We start from the raw sequence: 22851 nt of genomic DNA, 5'->3' as shown, positions 1-22851 counted from the left end.
AAAAAAATTTCATGTTGTTAAGTAAATATACGACGTGTTTCTGCAAAAGATCAGGTCTTCTACTGTTTGCTAGTTATTTTTTGTTCTTAAAAAAACGTGGTTCTTCATTAAATACGTAGCTTACAAGAGAATCGTAAATAAACTTTTCTGCACTGTACTGTTTCGCACTTCCCAGGATCCTTAGGAAACTAAAGAAAGCGGTATCATTTTATAGTTACTGCAGATTTTTATGGCACTACATACTACCCCAATTGTAAAAACTATATTACGGATCAATATAAACGATACTATGAACACACACATCCGATATCATATTCAGAAGCGTAGCTTGCTGGCCGCTTGGAGCGCTGCTGTCGCATAGTGTAACAAAATTGAGCACTAGTGTTGCGGCTATGTTTTAGATTATGGGAGGTGTGTTGAAACTGCAATTTAATAATTAAATCTGTGACTTACGTTAAGTAACTTCAAAGCTTTAAAAGCACTGTACTTGCCGTTTTCTCGTTGCTCAGTTGTTTTTTTTTTTCAGTTTGAAAAAATCAAGTAATAGTTTTAACATTTTGTGAAAGTTAGGTAAGTGCGAGAAACTGAAACTTTATGTTTCTCGGAGGAAAACTAAAAATAAAGCTGAGATTATGTGCAGATTATTACAATATAGGACCGTCAGTGTTCAGAAGTGGTTTATCTTCAGTTGTTTTCTTATGTCATATGGGTGACAGTTCGCCGCGAAGTGTTGTTTCTTGTTGATGGGTTGTCATGTAGCACATGTCACTACTTCAGATAGACCCACGTTCATTCAACTTTTGAACGTTATTGGTAATGTCTGTTGTACGATGCTTCCCTAGTTGCTAATTGTTAAACAATGTAATACGGCTTTTGTCTTTTCCATTGTAGTAATTGTTTCGCCGTGAATTTAATGAGGAAGTTACCAAGATGGGATCGTTATTGTTTTGCATGTATTAAGTTGCGCTTTCGTGAATAGGAGGAAATTTATGTGCAGGTTTACTGAAATGGTTGTCTAGCTCTATGTGACGCGTAATGACATGTTTTCTGATGAAGTCAAGTTGATGGAACGCGTTGTAGTCATGTTAAGAAATGACAAGTTGCTTGATACGAGCTGGAAAGGAAAGAAACTTTTTCAATGTCTAGTAATTATTGCTCTTGTTAAGTGTTCGCGTTTCAGTGGGAAATAGAAATGCATAAAACCTCCTAGCGAAATACTTATTACTGACCACCGAAAATATTCTTATGGTGTATCTAATGATGCTACGTCGTAGTTGCAATTAATTATATATATATATATATATATTTTACAAGTAATATTATCTAGTTGTCATCCTCATACTGGCTGAAAACTTATCTCGCCCTCCATGTCGTCCTATCTTACGAAGTTCTCTTCAATTCAGAGTAGTAGTTACGTTTACGCCTTGTATTAGCTTGATGTTGACTCGCGAGGAGAATTATTTATGATTTGTAACCATTTCTATAGGTATGGTATTGAATACCATCAGTCTATCCTAAACAGCCCATCCAGTAATCATTGGATAACATAGTTTTGAGACTTGATTAATGCGTTTACCTAATTTATAACTTATGGCATTTCTGATGTAACACCAAATATACAACAGTCTGAATAATTCATTTTTTAACGTCTCTTGTAATTTTACCAGAGCATCATCCTTTTCAGCATAATAGATATTACTGCTAGTGACAGTGATTAGCTCTGCAGCTACAGCGTAATCAAATTGTCATGAGCAGGGGAAAATTGTAAACACCTTTATAGCACTGATGGAAATGGATTGAATTTGCCAGTATGTGATTTTTTTCTTCCAGCAACTGCTGCAAAGCATAGGCTTATATGACAGTTCACTCACAACTCCACTTTTCTGGAAGTACATTTATTAGGAAACTTTACAGTATGAAACCAACACCGGTGGCACTGTAGTACACATGTAGGCTTTGATTACTTCTGTTTCTATAAGTTTGCCACAGTGAGTGTTAAACATTTGATCAGGATATGCTTGTGTGTTCTGATAGCTCACTTCTGCTGTTTTGTTTTTTAATGTGTATATGCAGACATGAGGGGAAAGACTGAGGGAGGAGGAGTATAAATGTAGATGTAGATTGTATACTGGATGTGATAATTAAGAGCAATCTTCAAAATACTGTAAGATTGCCATTATTGTGCCATAACTAACTGATTAATTCGCCAATTATGCCCATATCTCATAACTCCTCACTTCTGAAATGCTCCATTTCTCGTGGATGAGAACCTCAGGTTGAGTGTGTTGCTCACAAGACAAAGGCTACCAGTGCTAAAATTTTGTGGCCGAGCTGCTCGTCGAAATTGAGACTGAAAAAACAAGATGGAACAGTTGGAGGTTCAATCTTTAGAAACAGTATGTACACAATGTTGCTCATCTGAATAATTGATATATGTACTTTGCTGGTCACTGTAGTGGGGTGTGTGTAGAGTACATCTACATCCATACTCTGCAAGCCACCTGACGGTGTGTGGCGGAGGGTACCCTGAGTACCTCTATCGGTTCTCCCTTCTATTCCAGTTTCGTATTCGTGGAAAGGAGGATTGTCGGTATGCTTCTGTGTGGGCTCTAATCTCTCTGCTTTTATCCTCATGGTCTCTTCGCGGGATATACGTAGGAGGGAGAAATATATACTGCTTGACTCTTCGGTGAAGGTATGTTCTTGAAACTTTAACAAAAGCCTGTACTGAGCGTCTCTCCTGCAGAGTCTTCCACTGGAGTTTATCTATCATCTCCGTAACGCTTTCGCGATTACTAAATGATCCTGTAACGAAGCGCGCTGCTCTCCGTTGGATCTTCTCTATCTCTTCTATCAACCCTATCTGGTACGGATCCCACACTGATGAGCAGTATTCAAGCAGTGGGCGAACAAGTGTACTGTAACCTACTTCCTTCGTTTTTGGATTGCATTTCCTTAGGATTCTTCCAATGAATCTGTCTGGCATCTGATTTACTGACGATCAACTTTATATGATCATTCCATTTTAAATCACTCCTAATGCGTACTCCCAGATAATTATGGAATTAACTGCTTCCAGTTGCTGACCTGCTATTTTGTAGCTAAATGATAAGGGATCTTTCTTTCTGTGTATTCGCAGCACATTACACTTGTCTACATTGAGATTCAATTGCCATTCCCTGCACCATGCATCAATTTACTGCAGGTCCTCCTGCATTTCAGTACAATTTTCCTTTGTCACAACCTCTTGATACACCACAGCATCATCTGCAAAAAGCCTCAGTGAACTTCCGATGTCATCCACAAGGTCATTTATGTATATTGTGAATAGCAACGGTCCTATGACACTCCCCTGCGGCACACCTGAAGTCACTCTTACTTCGGAAGACTTCTCTCCATTGAGAATGACATGCTGCGTTCTGTTATCTAGGAACTCTTCAATCCAATCACACAATTGGTCTGATAGTCCTTATGCTCTTACTTTGTTCATTAAACGACTGCGGGGAATGGGATCGAACGCCTTGCGGAAGTCAAGAAACACGGCATCTACCTGTGAACCCGTGTCTATGGCCCTCTGAGTCTCGTGGACTAATAGCGCAAGCTGGGTTTCACATGACCGTCTTTTTCGAAACCCATGCTGATTCCTACAGAGTAGATTTGTAGTCTCCAGAAAAGTCATTATACTCGAACATAATGTGTTCCAAAATTCTACAACTGATCAACGTTAGAGATATAGGTCTATAGTTCTGCACATCTGTTCGGCGTCCCTTCTTGAAAAGGGGGATGACCTGTGCCCTTTTCCAATCCTTTGGAACGCTACGCTCTTCTAGAGACCTACGGTACACCGCTGCAAGAAGGGGGCCAAGTTCCTTCGCATACTCTGTGTGAAATCGAACTGGTATCCCATCAGGTCCAGCGGCCTTTCCTCTTTTGAGCGATTTTAATTGTTTCTCTATCCTTCTGTCGTCTATTTCGATATCTACCATTTTGTCATCTGTGCGACAATCTAGAGAAGGAACTACAGGGCAGTCTTCCTCTGTGAAACAGCTTTGGAAAAAGACATTTAGTATTTCGGCCTTTAGTTTGTCATCCTCTGTTTCAGTACCATTTTGGTCAGAGTGCCTGGACATTTTGTTTTGATCCACCTACCGCTTTGACATAAGACCAAAATTTCTTAGGATTTTCTGCCAAGTCAGTACATAGAACATTAGTTTCGAATTCATTGAACGCCTCTCCCATAGCCCTCCTCACACTACATTTCGCTTCGCGTAATTTTTGTTTGCCTGCAAGGCTTTGGCTATATTTATGTTTGCTGTGAAGTTCCCTTTGCTTCCGCAGCAGTTTTCTAACTTGGTTGTTGTACCACGGTGGCTCTTTTCCATCTCTTACGATCTTGCTTGGCACATACTCATCTAACGCATATTGTACGATGGTTTTGAACTTTGTCCACTGATCCTCAACACTATCTGTACTTGAGACAAAACTTTTGTGTTGAGCCATCAGGTACTCTGTAATCTGCTTTTTGTCACTTTTGCTAAACAGATAAATCTTCCTACCTTTTTTAATATTTCTATTTACGGCCGAAATCATCGATGCAGTAACCGCTTTATGATCACTGCAGTATAATTTTCCCAATATCTGCTTTCATTCACAGATAGTACACGGGGAGAAAGATTTTCAGTTTGTCAGGATGAATTCTGAGATTTTAACATCAAAGGTCACAACCTTTTTTAAGCTAAGTGCATGTCTTAGCCATGTGGTAAAGGATATAGGTTCCTTGTGCAAGGGTTTCTCAAAGCAGGATTATGTGATGATAGTGGGTTGAGTGGGAAACAGTATTGATAGGGATCAAGGCTACAGTATTGAGTGTGACCTGGTGAAAATAGCCTCTACAACAACCCATACCAATGTTGACCTGGTGCCTGCTTTTGTGCAGCATGATCAGCCCCAGTTGAACTGCTCTGTCAGGAGGGTAAGTGTGGAGTTGGATCAGCTGCGTAGGGCGGCCACTCTGCCATCCATTGGATTGGTTCCTGTCGAGGCTGTTGAGAGGGGTAATTCACAAGGGATGGCCTACACCTCAATAGGAAAGGGAAGGGTAAACTGGCAGGGTTGTTAGCGAAATCCATAAGGGGGCGGGGGGCGGGCGACACTAGTACTCATGGATGTCCCTCTTTTTTAGACTAATATCAGTGTCCAATGAGAAGTTCAGGTAGGAAGGTAGGTGCTAAAGAGGTCCAAAACTCACAAGATTCTTACAACAGTAAAGTAAATAATAATGTTACCATATTTAACCAAAATATTGGTGGATTAAAGAAAAAAGTAGATTCTCACAAAAGTAAAGTAAAAATAATGTTACCATTTTTGACCAAAATATTCCGGGATTGAAGAATAAAGTAGATGAGCTCCTGGTTTGTTTAGATGACATTGAATCTGATAATGTGATAGATATACTATGCCTGTCTGAGCATTACATTGTCTGATATGGAAAAGGTAAATATCAGTGGTTATAAACTAGCTGCACATATGAGTAGAAAGAATAAGGTGATAGGAGGAGTTGCCATATATGTCAAGTTATCACTGTGTAAAAAGCTTAGACACAAAAAAGTTTTGTCTAGAGCAATATATAGAAGCATGTGCCTGACAACTTAAACTGAAGGAGGGATCTTTTATAATTGTAATATTATATAGGTCCCCTACAGGAAACTTTCATTTATTCCTGGAAAACTTGGATGCCTTGTTGTGCTATCTGTCAGATAGAGGAAAGGAAATTATTATTTGTGGGGACTTCAGTGTTGATTCACTGAAAGAGTGTAATAGGAAGAATGACCCGGAAGTCTTGCTCGGTTCTTTCAATTTCACATCTGTCATTGATTTTCCTACTCTGGTAGTAAAGGACAGCAGCACATCGATAGATAACACTTTTATAGACCAAGATAAGTTTAAAAACATAAATGCTTGTCCTGTTGAGAATGGCCTTTCTGATCATGGTGCTCAGCTAGTTACAGTATATGACATAGCTCCATTCAGTAATTCAAAACTACCCTTCAAAGTTGTGTGTTCAATTAATGACTCAACAATTAGAAATTTCAGGGACAATCTTCAGCAGTTAGACTGGGATGAGGAGTACAAGGAACCCAATGCTAATTTAAAATATAACTTATTTCATGATACACTTGTAAGAGAATTTGAAAACTGTTTGCCCAAGAAAGTAGCTAAATCTGATTATAAGAAACCATGCAAAAAAACCTTGGCTTACTAAAGGAATAAAAATATCTTGTAACCACAAAAGGGAACTGTATCTAACAACAAGAAAGAGTAATGACCCAGAAACAGCCAAATATTATAAAAACTACTGTGCTACATTAAGAAAGGTTATTAAAAAGTCCAGAAGCATGTGCATCATGTCTGAGATTAATACCTCTGATAACAAAATCAAAACAATTTGGAATATTATTACAAGGAAGACAGGGCAGCCAAGAGTACAGCATGATGGCATTACCATCAAAGCGAATGGAAACTTGACAAACAACAAGTCGGAAGTCGAAAACATTTTGAATAATCATTTTTTAATTGTTGTAGAGAAAATAGTCTCTAAATGTTGATTAGAAAAAGCAAGGCAGTTAATGGAAGAGGCCTCGCCCACACAATTTGATACAATTGAAATTCCACCCACCTTTCCTTCTGAAATTAGGAAGATAATAAACACTAAAGAATTAAAGCTCACATGGAATTGATGGCATTTCCAGCAGGATAATAAAAGCTTGTTCCCAAGAGATAAGTGGGATTTTTAGTCACATGTAATACTCTCTGAAGCAGGATATTTTCCCAGATAGACAGAAGTATACCATTGTTAAACCACTGCATAAAAAAGGGGATACGTCTGATGTCAACAACTTCCACCCAATCTCTCTTCTGACTGCCTTATCCAAAATTCTTGAAAAAGTAATGTATTGTAGAGTAGCTCCACACCTTTGTAAAAATAAAGTTTTAACAAAATGTCAGTTTGGTTTCCAGAAGGGTTTTTCAACGGAAAATGCCATATATACTTTCACTAATGAAATATATTTATGCTCTTAGTAACTGGAAGTCACCTGTTGGGATTTTTTTGTGATCTCTCAAAGGCTTTTGATTGTGTAAATCATGGAATACTTGTAGATAAGTTCAAGTACTGTGGTATGAATGGGACAGCACTCAAATGGTTTGAATCATACCTAACTGGAAGAGTGCAGAAAGTTGAAATAAGCAGTTCACATAATATGCAAGAAACTGGTGATTTCTCATACTGGGGAACAATCAAGAATGGGGTGCCGCAGGGTTCGGTCTTGGGTCCTCTGCTGTTCTTAATATATATTAATGACTTGCCAATCTATATTCACGAAGATGCAAAGCTGGTACTTTTTGTCGATGATACAAGTATAGCTATCACACCCAACAGACAAGAATTAACTGATGAAATTGTAAACGATATTTTTCAGAAAATCATTAAGTGATTCTCTGCAAATGGGCTTTCATTAAACTTTGACAAAACACAGTATATACAGTTCCACACAGTAAATTGAATGACACCATTAATAAATATACACTTCGATCAAAAATCTGTAGCTGAGGTAGAATATTCAAGATTTCTATGTGTATGCATTGATGAGGGGTTGAACTGGAAAAAACACACTGAAGATCTGCTGAAACGTTTGCGTTCAGCTACTTATGCTATTAGGGTCATTACAAATTTTGGCGATATAAATCTCAGTAAATTAGTGTACCACGCCTATTTTCATTCTCTGCTTTCCTATGGCATCATATTCTGGGGTAACTCATCATTGAGTAAAAGAGTGTTCATTGCACAAAAGCGTGTAATCAGAATAATTGCTGGAGCTCATCCAAGATCATCCTGCAGACACTTCTTTAAAGAGCTAGGGATTTTCACTGTAGCCTCACAGTAAATATATATTCACCTATGAAATTTGTTGTTAACAATCCGAACGAATTCAAAAGTAATAGCAGTGTACATGGCTACAACACTAGGAGAAAGGATGATCTTCACTACTCAGTGTTGTTAAATCTAACTCTGACTCGGAAGGGGATCAATTATGCTGCCACAAAAGTCTCTGGTCACACACCTAATAGCATCAAACGTCTGATAGCCATATAGCATTTAAAAGGAAATTAAAAGAATTTCTGAATGGCAACTCCTTCTACTCATTAGATGAATTTTTGGATATAGTAAGTGGGTAATACCCCCCCCCCCCCCTCCAAAAAAAAAATAAAAATAAAATTAAATTAAAAAAATTAAAATATTAAGTGTCATGTAATATTTTGTGTAATTTAATATCTTGTATAGACACCTTTTATTAACCTGACATGTTCCACATCATTATGAAGTGTCGTATTCATGATCTATGGAACAAGTACTAACCTAATCACTGAGAGATCTGAGATCAATGTTGGGAAAAGTGTTTTTTATTGGCACATTTTGGAACATGGGCTCAAAAGTTGTACAATTAGTGTTCTCTGGGATGTTACTAAACTATTGTTTAGTGGCTCACACTGTAGTTTGGTGAGCAGATCTGTGCTGCTCTTGCACTGACTGAACACAGTTGTGACTAACTGTGCAGCTATCCTTTGAATCTATTCCTTTATCTCCTTTATTAATTCATCTTGTTAAGGATTCTGGGCAAAAGAACAGTGCTAGTTTCCCAAACACAACCTCTTTTGTGGGTGAATTTTACTTCCTCTGAATTCTATCAATAAAACAGCCTGCCATCTGTGTTCCTCACAGCTACATTTATCCGGTCATTTTATCTTAGTGTTCTGGAAAGGTAATTATAAAAACTTGAAGACTGTACATGGTTCCAGTAACTGATCACCAATCCCATAGTCTTATTAGATTGGATATTTTGTCTATTTAAGTGCATTACATTACACCAGCTCTGGATGAACAATAAAGTCTTTAAGATACAATACAAAAATGTAATGATGTCCTGCCCACCACCTTTTTTTCATATTGCTTAATGAGTTTGTACAACATTACCCAGGATGTGACACCTGCCAGTCCAATGAAGAAGCATTCATATCAAAATTATATGATCACCTTAGGAGGAACACCACTCTGTAATCAGTGATAGGCAGACAGCTCTGTGAATCTCAATTTAGACCATGAACAGGAAACCTTGCATAATTCTATGTATCATGAGAAAAAATCCATAGGACAAGAAGTTCTTGAATTCAATGAATCATTCTACTGTAACAATAATACAAGGGAGTGAATTGGAAAGATGGGTCATTCCACATGGAGTGTCCTAGGGCTCCCAGCTCGACCATCTTCAATTTTGAAGAAATTTGTACAGGATGTACCTGAGGACCCTACATGAATGCAAAGTTTCAGGCTCACCTGTAACTTGGTTGAGGTGCTAGAGCCATTTTCGTGAAGACCACTTTTACAGAGACCAAAAAGTCGTGAAGAAATCGTCAAGTTTGGCATTCCATTGTTCCTAATGTAAAAGAGCTAGAATCTGGCTTCTGGTTATAGTGGTACAATGTTGTGAGCTCTACACACAAATGTTGCAAGTAGCATTCAGAAAGCAATGCATTTGGCATAGTCTCAGTTCAAAGTGGGCAACAAATCATGTCACGAGAAATTTTTCCCCACAGTTTAATGAGGCATATGTAGTGGAGAAAGTGTGCTATGGACCTGGTCTTTTGCCAAACTACTGTCTGTCTGGGTGTTTAACATATCACAAATTTTGGCCTGGCTTGTTTAATTACTGTGCTACCATCCTGTAAATTTGCTAAAAAACATGAATGTATCAAAATATACCCATGACACGTCCCACGTTACATTTATTAACACCATTCAACAGAGCACATTTCATTCTGTTAGAAATCTTATTGTCATTTTGGTGTCTCTTTGGGTAATGTGCAAAAATGTCGCCTAAAATTTGGATTTTTGTTGATTATGTCTTCATTGTTTAAATATTCATTTTGCTGCTTACTTGGTGATTTTAAACTCGTTTGTGACAGGTTCATTGCTAAATTTAACCATTTAACAGTACTAGAGCCTGCTACATAATTTCTGGGAAACTGAATGCGTATTAATTTTATTTCTTTTCTTTATTTAGGGCTTGACAATTTGATTTTAGTGTCTGAAGCATATCAAGTTGTTTGCTAAAATGAAAGAACAAGATCAAGTTAATGTATGCAGTTTTGGAAATGCTGATTCCCCATGCCATTTAATGACATACAGTGCCTTAAAAGGACTGAAAGCTGTAAGACAACTTTCCTTAGAACAACAAGAATTACTTACTAGACAGTCTGGTTTACACTGCACTGAAAATACTCAACTATGCTTCCATCATGAAGCTTTACTAGTAAAAAGATTTGAATTTTTGCAAAGATCATGCTGCAACCCATTTGGTAAGAAAAACCACATTCCACGGAAAAGCTTGCTCTCAATCAACATAGAAACAGCTGACCTACTAAAAAGGATAACCATGTCTGATATTAAACCAGACACAAAAAATGTGCCCTTCCTGTAGAAAATAATTTGATACACTGAAATATTCACAAATGGACGTAACATATCAGTCAGATGAAGATGGTGACACTAATGTTGGTCACAATTTGAATACAAGCTTAACATCTGTTGGAATATCACCATTAAAATTTCAACAAATTGGTGCAAGGGATACAAAAGGATATGCAAAGTGCAAAATACATAAAGTTGAAGGTGCAATTATTAAGAAAATTGCAGAATTTGGAGGACTTCATCCCAGTGAATTGGAGCAATGATCCACAAGCAAGCAATGCTTGACTTGTTCACATTACAATGAGCTGATCCAAGAATTGAAAGAAAAATTACATATATCAAATAATAACAAGAAAATTCAAATTTTGATCTGAGTTCCCTAAAGGTGGTCTATCAAAAAGCCTATGGAAGAATTTTGTGTTTCAGAAAGATTGGTAAGGAAGGCTAGAAAGTTAAAAGCTGAACAGGGAATATTGGCACAGCCCAAAGGTAAATGTGGGAAGAAGCTTTCGGAGGATGTGAAGGCAAGAGTCATACAACATTTTTATGATGAAGAGTTTAGTCGGATTTGTCCAGGAAAAAGGACTATTACTGTTCGGATAGATGGAGAAGAGGTTAAAAAACAGAAATACTTATTTTACTGAGCAACTTAAATATTTTTTATGTACTGCAATAAAAATGGACTGGAAATTGGATTTTCCAAATTTTGTGGATTAAGGCCAAAGTGGTGTGTGACTGTAGGCACAGCTGGTTCACATTCAGTTTGTGTCTGCACAATACATCACAATGTGAAACTAATGTTGCCACATAGCCCTATAAAAGGAGATTACAAAGTCCGTTTGTCATTTAATACAAAGGTAATGAAGACCTAAAGAGTGTCAGCTACTGCATAATCAGTGATTGCCACCGACAGGACGCAGTGCATGTGTTTTTCACATGTTGTTGTTGTGGTCTTCAGTCCTGAGACTGGTTTGAGCAGCTGTCCATTCTACCCTATCCTATGCAAGCTTCATCACCCAGTACTTACTGCAACCCACATCCTTCTGAATCTGCTTAGTGTATTCATCTCTTGGTCTCCCTCTACGATTTTTACCGTCCACGCTGCCCTCCAATGCTAAATTTGTGATCCCTTGATGCCTCGGAACATGTCCTACTAACCGGTCCCTTCTTTTCGTCAAGTTGTGCCACGAACTCCTCTTCTCCCCAATTCTATTCAATACTTCATCATTAGTTATGTAATCTACCCATCTAATCTTCAGCATTCTTCTGTAGCACCACATTTCGAAAGCTTCTATTCTCTTCTAGTCCAAACTATTTATTGTCCACGTTTCACTTCCATACAGGGCTACACTCCATACAAATACTTTCAGAAACGACTTCCTGACACTTAAATCTATACTCGATGTTAACAAATTTCTCTTCTTCAGAAACGCTTTCTTTGCCATTGCCAGTCTACATTTTATATTCTCTCTACTTCGACCATCATCAGTTATTTTGCTCCCTAAATAGCAAAACTCCTTTACCACTTTGTGTCTCATTTCCTAATCTAATTCTCTCAGCATCACCCGATTTAATTTGACTACATTCCGTTATCCTCGTTTTGCTTTTGTTGATGATCATCTTATATCCTCCTTTCAAGACACTGTCCATTCCGTTCAACTGCTCTTCCAAGTCCTTTGCTGTCTCTGACAGAATTACAATGTCATTGGCGAACCTCAAAGTTTTTACTTCTTCTCCATGAATTTTAATACCTACTCCGAATTTTTCTTTTGTTTCCTTTACTGCTTGCTCAATATACAGATTGAATAACATCAGGGAGAGGCTACAACCCTGTGTCACTCCCTTCCCAACCACTGCCTACCTTTCATGCCCCTCGACTCTTATAACTGTCATCTGGTTTCTGTACAAATTGTAAATAGCCTTTCGCCCCCTGTATTTTACCCCTGCCACTTTCAGAATTTGAAAGAGAGTGTTCCAGTCAACATTGTCAAAAGCTTTCTCTAAGTCTACAAATGCTAGAAACGTAGGTTTGCTTTTCCTTAATCTTTCTTCTGAGATAAGTCGTAAGGTCTGCATTGCCTCACGTACCCCCTGCGGGTCCGGGGTAAGAATAGGCCCGAGGTATTCCTGCCTGTCGTAAGAGGCGACTAAAAGAAGTTTCAACCGTTTCGGCCTTCCATGTGATGGTCCCCCTTGGGGTTTGACCTCCATTTTTCAAAATTCTACAGAAGTACGAGCCTTTTGGGGAAGGACACCTTACGTGGTGTACCACTGGTCCTAAGTGCACTAAGACCTTGGCACTCAGCATTGTACCGGTGTTGTAACCATGCCTGCTATTCCTCAAATTGGGCCTAAACGCCTGATGGGTTGTACAAGTTACGCCCATAGTGCGTCCCCATCTGCACCAGCGATCATGATGGACTTTCCATGGCACCAGAAATCCAGCACGGTAGCCAGCCCGTTGTGGTGGGGTCGTCATGTACCCTCTAGGTTGTAGCCCCCTGACAACACAGGGATCGTACTGCCGATACCTGAGCTGCACCCTCCCCAGGTCGGCCAAGGAGTAGATGCCCGTCTCCTTGGGGCATCAGGACTCCCGGCAACGGTCATCCTTCCAGGTGGTCCTTGCTGAGGCTGGGTGGCGCCCGTGGGGAGAGCCCCTGGTCGGAGTGGGTGGTATTGGGGCGGACGTTTCGCAGATGAAACGTCAACACGTATCAGGTCGCTCTGCGGCCGAGTATTTCAAAAGAAAAGGTACCGTTTCTAGTTCTGGTTCTCCTGCCCTTTCCCCCTTGGCCACTCCCTGGGAGGAGGGACAGGCCCGCCGGCTTGGGGCGAAGTACTTCCCCCGCTACTTGGTCTGTTCTCGAACCGATGGGGGGGACCTCCGCCACCTCCAAGCCCATGTTCTTTGTTCAGCACATTGAGGACATCTTCGGGGAAATTGAGGCTCTCAGCAAGATGCGTTCAGGGTCCGTTCTTATCAAGACCACCTCTGCCACACAGTCGGCAGCGCTCCAGGCGTGCGACCGCCTAGGGGACATCCCAGTGTCCATTGTTCCGCATCTGGCACTAAATCGGACACAGGGGGTTATTTTTCATCGTGACCTCCTGCTACAATCTGATGAGGAGCTCAGGGCCAACCTGGAGCGCCGCGGCGTGCATTTCGTCCGGCGAGTCCAGCGCGGCCCCAAAGACTGTCGCATCGACACCGGGGCCTTTATCCTCGCCTTCGAGGGGGACGTTCTCCCGGAGAAGGTAAAGGTGATGTGCTACCGGTGCGACGTGCGACCTTACGTCCCGCCTCCTATGCGCTGTTTTCGGTGTCTGCGCTTTGGGCACATGTCGTCACGGTGTGAGGCTGAGCCCCTTTGTGGCGATTGCGGACGTCCTCTTCGTGAGGAACATACATGCACCCCACCACCTCGGTGCATTAATTGCCCTGGCCTCCACTCGCCTAGATCCTCAGACTGCCCCGCATATCAGAAGGAGAAGAAGATACAGGAACTCAAAACTTTGGATCGGCTCTCTTATTCTGAGGCCAGGAAGAAGTATGACTGCCTCCATCCCGTGCCGTTGACCACTTCGTTTGCCTCAGTTGTGTCCACTCCTTCCGCGGTATCCTCACCGCTATCCTGTCCCCCCTCCGCCTCCTCCGCCCATCAGGGGGCTCTGCCTCCGCCTCCCAAATCCCTCCCTTCCAAATCCTCCTCCCCCGTGGCCCCCGCCCCCTCCGCCCCAGGGGCCACCCTTCCTCCTCCTCCTCTCCCCCCGCTACCTCAGAAGCGATCCTCTTCTCAGGCGTCCATCGGGGAAACGTTCCGGACCCCAGCTTCCGAGGTCCGGCGTTCCAAAACGGACCCCGCGCGTGAGGACCTTCTTCGGGTCCAGCCCACCATCCCTGTGCCTCCTCGGCCTTTCAAGAAGGCCTCAAAGAAGAAGTCTCTATCCCCCTCTCCACCCTGGCGCGTTTCGTCTGACGCTCCATCCGTGAGTTGCTGCTCCCGGCCGTCCTCAGTTTCGCCGGGACGCTCTGCTGCCAGGCGCTCAGCTGGCCTCTCGTCGGCAAATGATGCTGCCCCTCCTACACAACCAGGGACAGCGGCCGCAGCTGGCAACGAGTCGATGGAACCGGATCCGCCTCCCGTCGGTTGTAGCGTTGTTCCGTCGCAACCTGGCCCTCCGCGGCCGTCGAGGTGGCCAGCTCTTCCCCGTCTCGTTCCCCCAACTTTTTGACTAGCGATGGCGTTGTTTCATTGGAACATAAGAGGTATTTGATCTAATCGGGAGGAATTACAACTGCTCCTCCGCCTGCACTGTCCACTCGTCCTTGGTCTCCAGGAAACCAAGTTGCGCCCGACTGACCGTATTGCCTTTACCCACTATACCTCGGAGCGGTAGGACCTCACCCCTGTTCATGGTATCCCAGCTCGTGGGGTCATGTTGCTCGTTCGGGACGATGTCTATTACCATCCCATCCCATTGACCACCCCACTCCAAGCAATAGCTGTCCGCATTACTCTTTCTGCTTTTACTTTTTCAGTTTGTACCATCTACACTCCACCGTCATCTGCTGTTAGTTGGGCTGACATGATGCACCTGATCGTTCAGCTTCCCCCGCCGTTTTTATTGTTTGGCGACTTCAATGCCCATCATCCCCTTTGGGGCTCTCCTGCATCCTGTCAAAGAGGCTCACTCTTGGCGGATGTCTTAAACCATCTCCATCTTGTCTGCCTCAATACCGGCGCCCCGACTTTCCTCTCGGACTCTACTCATACCTACTCCCACTTGGACCTCTCGATCTGTTCTACCACTCTTGCCCGTCGGTTCGAGTGGTATGTCCTTTCTGACACCTATTCGAGCGACCACTTCCCCTGTGTCGTTCGTCTCCTGCACCACACCCCATCCCCACGTCCTTTGAGCTGGAACATACCGAAAGCTGACTGGGGACTTTACTCCTCCCTGGCGACCTTTCCGGACCACGATTTTCCCAGTTGTGACAGTCAGGTCGAATACCTCACGGCTGTTATCATCAATGCTGCCGAACGTTCCATTCCTCGTACTACCTCTTCTTCCGTCCCCTGGTGGAACGAGGCTTGTAGGGACGCTATCCGTGCTCGACGACGTGCTTTACTCACCTTTCGCCGCCATCCTACGTTGGCGAATTGTATTGAATACAAAAGACTCCGAGCGCAATGCCGTAGAGTCATCAAAGAACGCAAGAAAGCTTGTTGGGCCTCTTTCACCAGCTCCTTTAACAGTTTTACTCCGTCTTCCGTCGTTTGAGGTGGCCTGCGCCGGCTGTCGGGCATTAAGGCACACTCCTCGGTACCTGGCCTGACCTCAGGTAATGAGGTCCTTGTTGATCCTATGGCTGTCTCCAACGCCTTTGGCCGCTTTTTCGCGGAGGTTTCAAGCTCCGCCCATTACTACCCTGCCTTCCTTCCCAGGAAAGAGGCAGAAGAGGCTCGGCGACCTTCCTTCCACTCGCTGAATCTGGAAACTTATAATGCCCCCTTTACTATGCGGGAACTCGAACGTGCGCTTGCACTGTCCCTGTCCTCTGCTCCGGGGCCAGATGCCATTCACGTTCAGATGCTGGCACACCTTTCTCCGGCGGGCAAAAGCTTCCTTCTTCATACCTACAATCGCGCCTGGACCGAAGGTCAGGTCCCCATGTGTTGGCGTGATGCCGTCGTTGTTCCTATACCCAAACCCGGGAAGGATAGACACCTTCCTTCTAGTTACCGCCCCATTTCTCTTACAAGCTGTGTCTGTAAGGTGATGGAGCGCATGGTTAATGCTCGGTTAGTCTGGATTCTTGAATCTCGACGGCTACTTACTAATGTCCAATGCGGCTTTCGTCGCCGCCGCTCCGCTGTTGACCATCTTGTGACCTTGTCGACATTCATCATGAACAACTTTTTGCGAAGGCGCCAAACGGTAGCCGTGTTCTTAGACTTGGAGAAGGCTTATGATACCTGTTGGAGAGGAGGTATCCTCCACACTATGCACGGGTGGGGCCTACGCGGTCGCCTGCCCCTTTTTATTGATTCCTTTTTAACGGATCGAAAGTTTAGGGTACGTGTGGGTTCCGTATTGTCCGACGTCTTCCTCCAGGAGAACGGAGTGCATCAGGGCTCCGTCTTGAGCGTAGCCCTTTTTGCCATCGCAATCAATCCAATTATGGATTGCATTCCACCTAATGTCTCAGGCTCTCTCTTTGTCGATGACTTCGCGATCTACTGCAGTGCCCAGAGCACATGCCTCCTGGAGCGCTGCCTTCAGCGTTGTCTAGACAGCCTCTACTCATGGAGCGTGGCAAATGGCTTCCGGTTCTCTGAAGAGAAGACGGTTTGTATCAACTTTTGGCGATATAAAGCGTTCCTTCCGCCATCCTTACATCTCAGTCCCGTTGTTCTCCCATTCATGGAAACAACTAAGTTTCTAGGGCTCACGTTGGACAGGAAACTGTGTTGGTCTCCACATGTCTCTTATTTGGCGGCCCGTTGTACACGTTCCCTTAATGTCCTCAGAGTTCTTAGCGGTTCATCTTGGGGAGCGGATCGCACTGTCCTGCTTCGCTTGTATTGGTCCATAGTCCGATCGAAGCTGGATTATGGGAGCTTTGTCTACTCGTCCGCTCGGCCATCCCTCTTAAGCCGGCTCAACTCCATCCACCATCGGGGGATACGTCTTGCGACTGGAGCCTTCTACACTAGTTCTGTCGAGAGTCTTTATGCTGAAGCTGCCGAGTTACCATTGACCTACCGGCGCGACGTACTGCTGTGTCGGTATGCCTGCCGGTTGTTGTCTATGCCCGACCACCCCGCTTACCAGTCCTTCTTCGCCGATTCTCTCGACCGTCAGTACGGGTTGTATGTCTCTGCCCTGCTGCCCCCCGGAGTCCGCTTCCGTCGCCTGCTTCGACAATTGGATTTTGCCCTCCCTACCACCTTCAGAGAGGGTGGGAGCCCGACACCACCTTGGCTCCAGGCTCCGGTTCATATTTATCTTGACCTCATCTCACTCCCGAAGGAGGGTACTCCGGCTGCAGTGTATTGCTCACGGTTCGTCGAACTTCGTGCTCGACTTGCCAGTCACACCTTTATTTACACCGATGGCTCCAAAACTGACGATGGTGTCAGCTGTGCCTTTGTCGTCGGGGCCGCCACCTTTAAATACCGGCTCCTCGACCAATGTTCGAGCTTTACGGCCGAGCTTTTTGCTCTCCATCAGGCCGTTCAGTATGCCCGCCGCCACCGCCATTCATCGTACGTACTCTGCTCTGATTCACTCAGTGCTCTTCAGAGCCTTGGAGCTCCCTATCCGGTCCATCCCTTGATTCAACGGATACAGCAGTCCCTCCATTCTTTCGCTGATAATGGTTCTCCTGTCGGCTTTCTGTGGGTTCCCGGACATGTATGAGTGCCTGGGAATGAGGCTGCGGATGCTGCAGCCAAGGCTGCAGTCCTCCTGCCTCGGCCAGCCTCCCATTGTGTCCCGTCATCTGACGTTCGTGGGGATGTGTGTAAGAGGCTTGTGTCGTTGTGGTGGGATGCTTGGTCATCCCTTCAAGGAAACAAGCTCCGGGCAGTCAAACCGCTCCCAACTGCTTGGACAACCTCCTCCCGACCATCTCGGCGAGAGGAGGTTCTTCTGACCAGGTTGCGGATTGGGCATTGCCGGTTTAGCCACCGCTACCTGCTCTCCGGTGACCCAGCCCCGCAGTGCCCTTGTGGTCAGGCATTAACAGTGTGCCATGTTTTATTGTCGTGTCCCCGTTTTAGTCAATTTCGTGTTGTCCTGTCCCTGCCATCTACTTTACCAGATGTTTTAGCTGATGACGCTCGAGCAGCTGCTCATATTCTGCGTTTTATAACTTTAACTGGCTTGTCCAAAGACATTTAACCTTTTTACTTATTTTATCTGCATCCTTGTAAGGTCCTTCTGGTGTCCCCCCCTTCCCCTTGAGTTATACTAGATTCCATGTGCTCTAACAACAGTGACTGGGCGCTAATGACCTCAGCAGTTGAGCGCCCTTAAACCCCACAAAAAAAAAAAAAAAAAAGAATTGCCTCACGTGTTCCAACATTTCTACGGAATTCAAACTGATCTTCCCCAAGGTCGGCTTCTACCAGTTTTTCCATTCGTCTGTAAAGAATTCACGTTAGTATTTTGCAGCTGTGACTTATTAAACTGATAGTTCGGCAATTTTCACATCTGTCAACACCTGCTTTGTTTGGAATTGGAATTATTATATTCTTCTTGAAGTCTGAGGGTATTTTGCCTGTCTCATACATCTTGCTCACCAGATGGTAGAGTTTTGTCAGCACTGGCTCTCCCAAGGCCGTCAGTAGTTCTAATGGAATGTTGTCTACTCCCGGGGCCTTATTTGACTCAGGTCTTTCAGTGCTCTGTCAAATTCTTCACGCCGTATCGTATCTCCCATTTCATCTTTATCTACATCCTCTTCCATTTCCATAATATTGTCCTCAGGTACATCGCCCTTGTATAGACCCTCTATATACTCCTTCCACCTTTCTACTTTCCCATCTTTACTTAGAACTGGGTTTCCATTTGAGCTCTTGATATTCATACAAGTGGTTCTCTTTTCTCCGAAGGTCTCTTTAATTTTCCTGTAGGCAGTATCTATGTTACCCCTAGTGAGATAAGCCTCTCCATCCTTACATTTGTCCTCTAGCCATCCCTGCTTAGCCATTTTGCACTTCCTGTCGATCTCATTTTTGAGACGTTTGTATTCCTTTTTGCCTGCTTCATTTACTGCATTTTTATATTTTCTCCTTTCATCAATTAATTTCAGTATCTCTTCTGTTATCCAAGGATTTATTCCAGCCCTCGTCTTTTTATCTATTTGATCCTCTGCTTCCTTCACTATTTCATTCCTCAGAGCTACCCATTCTTCTTCTACTGTATTTATTTCCCCCATTCCTGTCAGTTGTTCCCTTATGCTCTCCCTGAAACCCTGTACAACCTCTGGTTCTTTCAGTTTATCCAGGTCCCATCTCCTTAAATTCCCACCTTTTTGCAGTTTCCTCAGTTTTAATCTACAGTTCATAACCAATAGATTGTGGTCAGAGTCCACATCTGCCCCAGGAAATGTATTACAATTTAAAACCTGGTTCCTAAATCTCTGTCTTACCATTATATAATCTATCTGATACCTTCTAGTATCTCCAGGATTCTTCCATGTATACAACCTTCTTTCATGATTCTTGAACCAAGTGTTGGCTATTATTAAGTTATGCTCTGTGCAGAACTCTACCAGGCGGCTTCCTCTTTCATTTCTTAGCCCCAATCCATATTCACCTACTATGTTTCCTTCTCTCCCTTTTCCTTCTCTCGAATTCCAATCATCCATGACTATTAAATTTTCGTCTCCCTTCACTACCTTAATAATTTCTTTTCTCTCATCATACATTTCTTCAATTTCTTCATCTGCAGAGCTAGTTGGCATATAAGCTTCTACTTCTGTAGTAGGTGTGGGCTTCGTGTCTATCTTGGCCACAATAATGCGTTCACTATGCTGTTTGTAGTAGCTTACCCGCAAACCTATTTTTTTATTCATTATTAAACCTACTCCTGCATTACCCCTATTTGATTTTGTGTTTATAACCCTGTATTCACCTGACCAAAAGTCTTCCTGCCACCGAACTTCGCTAATTCCCACTATATCTAACTTTAACCTATCCATTTCCCTTTTTAAATTTTCTAATCTACATGCCCGGTTAAGGGATCTGAGGTTCCACGCTCCGATCTGTAGAATGCCAGTTTTCTTTTTCCTGATAACGACGTCCTCTTGAGTAGTCCCTGCCCGGAGATCCGAATAGGGGACTATTTTACCTCCGGAATATTTTACCCAAGAGGACGCCATCATCATTTATCCATACAGTAAAGCTGCATGCCCTCGGGGAAAAATTACGGCCGTAGTTTCCCCTTGCTTTCAGCCGTTCGCAGTACCAGCACAGCATGGCCGTTTTGGTTAATGTTTCAAGGCCAGATCAGTCAATCATCCAGACTGTTGCCCCTGCAACTACTGAAAAGGCTGCTGCCCATCTTCAGGAACCACACGTTTGTCTGGCCTCTCAACAGATACCCCTCCGTTGTGGCTGCACCTACGGTACGGCCATCTGTATCGCTGAGGCACGCAAGCCTCCCCACAAACGGCAAGGTCCATTGTTCATGGGAACCACGTACTTGATCAAATCCCTTAAGTGCATTTTTAAAGAAATTAAGCATATTCATTATTTTAGCGATGGTTCTGCAGCACAGTACAAAAATTTTAACAGCTTTCTAAATCTTTGCCATCATCAAAAAGATTTTGGCATTGCTGCACAATGGAATTTTTTCGGAATAAGCCATGGGAAATCACCATGTGATGGAATTGGCGGCACAGTTAAACGTTTAGCAGCAAGAGCTAGCCTTCAATGTCCAGTTGACAGCCAAATCTTAACACCAACTGATCTGTTTGAATATTGCAAAAAAAAATGTTCATGGCACTGAATTTATTTATATTAAAAAAGAAATTATTGAAGATGCAAAAATTGATCAAGAGAAACGTTTTGAGGATGGATGTTCAGTGTCTGATACAAGAGACCATCAACATTTTGTGCCAATAGATGAGAAGCAACTTAAGAATCACATAGTATCAAATGATACATTGTCCTTTATAGCAAATGTTAACCGACATGCTTAAGTTGCTGCTAAACATGTTGCCATTAATGAACTACAGCCTGGCCAGTGTGTTGCTTGCGTTTATGATGGAAAATGGTGTATAGGAAATATCTGTGAAGTTTCATGTGAAGAAAAAGATGCCTTGATTAATTTCATGCATCCTCATGGAGCTGCTCAATCATTTCATTGTCCTACTAGAAGAGACGTATGCTGGATCCCAGAACAACAGATAATTGCAGTCATACCAGTCCCAGCTGCTTCAGTGATGGGGCGGCAATACAGTTTGCCAGAAGCAATAGTTATGGACATCGGCAAAAAATTTACAGTATTTAACAACTGAAGAATTCTGTATTACGGCTTGGAAACCACAGAGACCAAAAAAAGGCTTGGGAACCTGCTGGATATTCACATTCTGGCTTGGGAACCTGCTAGACACCCACTTTCAGGTTTGGGAACCTGCGGTAAAGAAACCCACCCATGGCTGACCTTGCATGGCTATTGGCTGTAGTGCCTTGGCGATCGGGTTACCAGTCTTGATATTGGTAGTGGCATAGCCACCATGGACCAATACAAGGATTTTCTGAATTACTAAAAAAGTCAATAGTTTAGCCGAATTTTTTGCACCTTACCCAAAGAGACACCAAAATGAAAATAAGTTTTTCTAATAGAATGAAATGTGCTCTGTTGAATGGTGTTAATGAATGTAATGTGGTAGGTGTCCATTTTGAGATACATGACTTTGAACATGGGTATATTTTGATACATTCATGTTTTTTAGCAAATTTACAGGATGGTAGCACAGTAATTAAACAAGCCAGGCCAAAATTTGTGATATGTTAAACACCCAGACAGACAGTAGTTTGGCAAAAGACCAGGTCCATAGCACACTTTCTCCACTACATATGCCTCATTAAACTGTGGGGAAAAATTTCTCGTGACATGATTTGTTGCCCACTTTGAACTGAGACTATGCCAAATGCATTGCTTTCTGAATGCTACTTGCAACATTTGTGTGTAGAGCTCACAACATTGTACCACTATAACCAGAAGCCAGATTCTAGCTCTTTTACATTAGGAACAATGGAATGCCAAACTTGACGATTTCTTCACGACTTTTTGGTCTCTGTAAAAGTGGTCTTCACGAAAATGGCTCTAGCACCTCAACCAAGTTACAGGTGAGCCTGAAACTTTGCATTCATGTAGGGTCCTCAGGTACATCCTGTACAAATTTCTTCAAAATTGAAGATGGTCGAGCTGGGATCGTCTTCTAAACTGGGACACTTGACATGGAATGACCCAGATGTTTCTAAGGGAGTGGGATTTCTTATACTGATAGGAAGAACATTTAACTCCTGGTGATTTTACCCCTAAATGGGATATTATTTTTGTGGTGGCCCATGATACAATAGATCCCACATTTCCAGCATTACAAAGAGAACGTGAGGAGGGGTAAGGGGTGGGTGGGTGGGTGGCTGGCTCTCTCCTTCATAAGAGATTTAGAATCCCCATATGTGTAGTGTAGAATAGAAAGAGATCATTCCCAGTCTTTTTAATAAAATTTGATTTGTGTAAGGTTACTGGAAAGTTACCTCGATGCCTGGTGAGAAACCATTGTGATGTTGCACCTTCAA

The 22851-nt window shown here is 43.0% G+C and overlaps 1 protein-coding gene across 1 annotated transcript in view; it reads left to right on the top strand.

The window, feature by feature from the left end:
- The first annotated feature begins 682 nt into the window (after positions 1-682).
- The window catches only part of LOC124619751 (speckle-type POZ protein-like), a 59569-nt gene continuing 37400 nt past the window's right edge, over positions 683-22851 (top strand). The window contains exon 1 of the mRNA XM_047146330.1: positions 683-813. Coding sequence (XP_047002286.1) covers positions 744-813 — 70 coding nt within the window. The 5' untranslated portion in view covers positions 683-743. The remainder of the gene's footprint in view (positions 814-22851) is intronic.

The sequence above is a fragment of the Schistocerca americana genome, chromosome 6 (genome assembly GCF_021461395.2).
Source record: "Schistocerca americana isolate TAMUIC-IGC-003095 chromosome 6, iqSchAmer2.1, whole genome shotgun sequence".
Classification (NCBI taxonomy): Eukaryota; Metazoa; Arthropoda; class Insecta; order Orthoptera; family Acrididae; genus Schistocerca; species Schistocerca americana.
The sequence above is the reverse complement of the archived record's forward strand: the minus strand, read 5'-3'. Positions and strand labels throughout refer to the sequence as shown.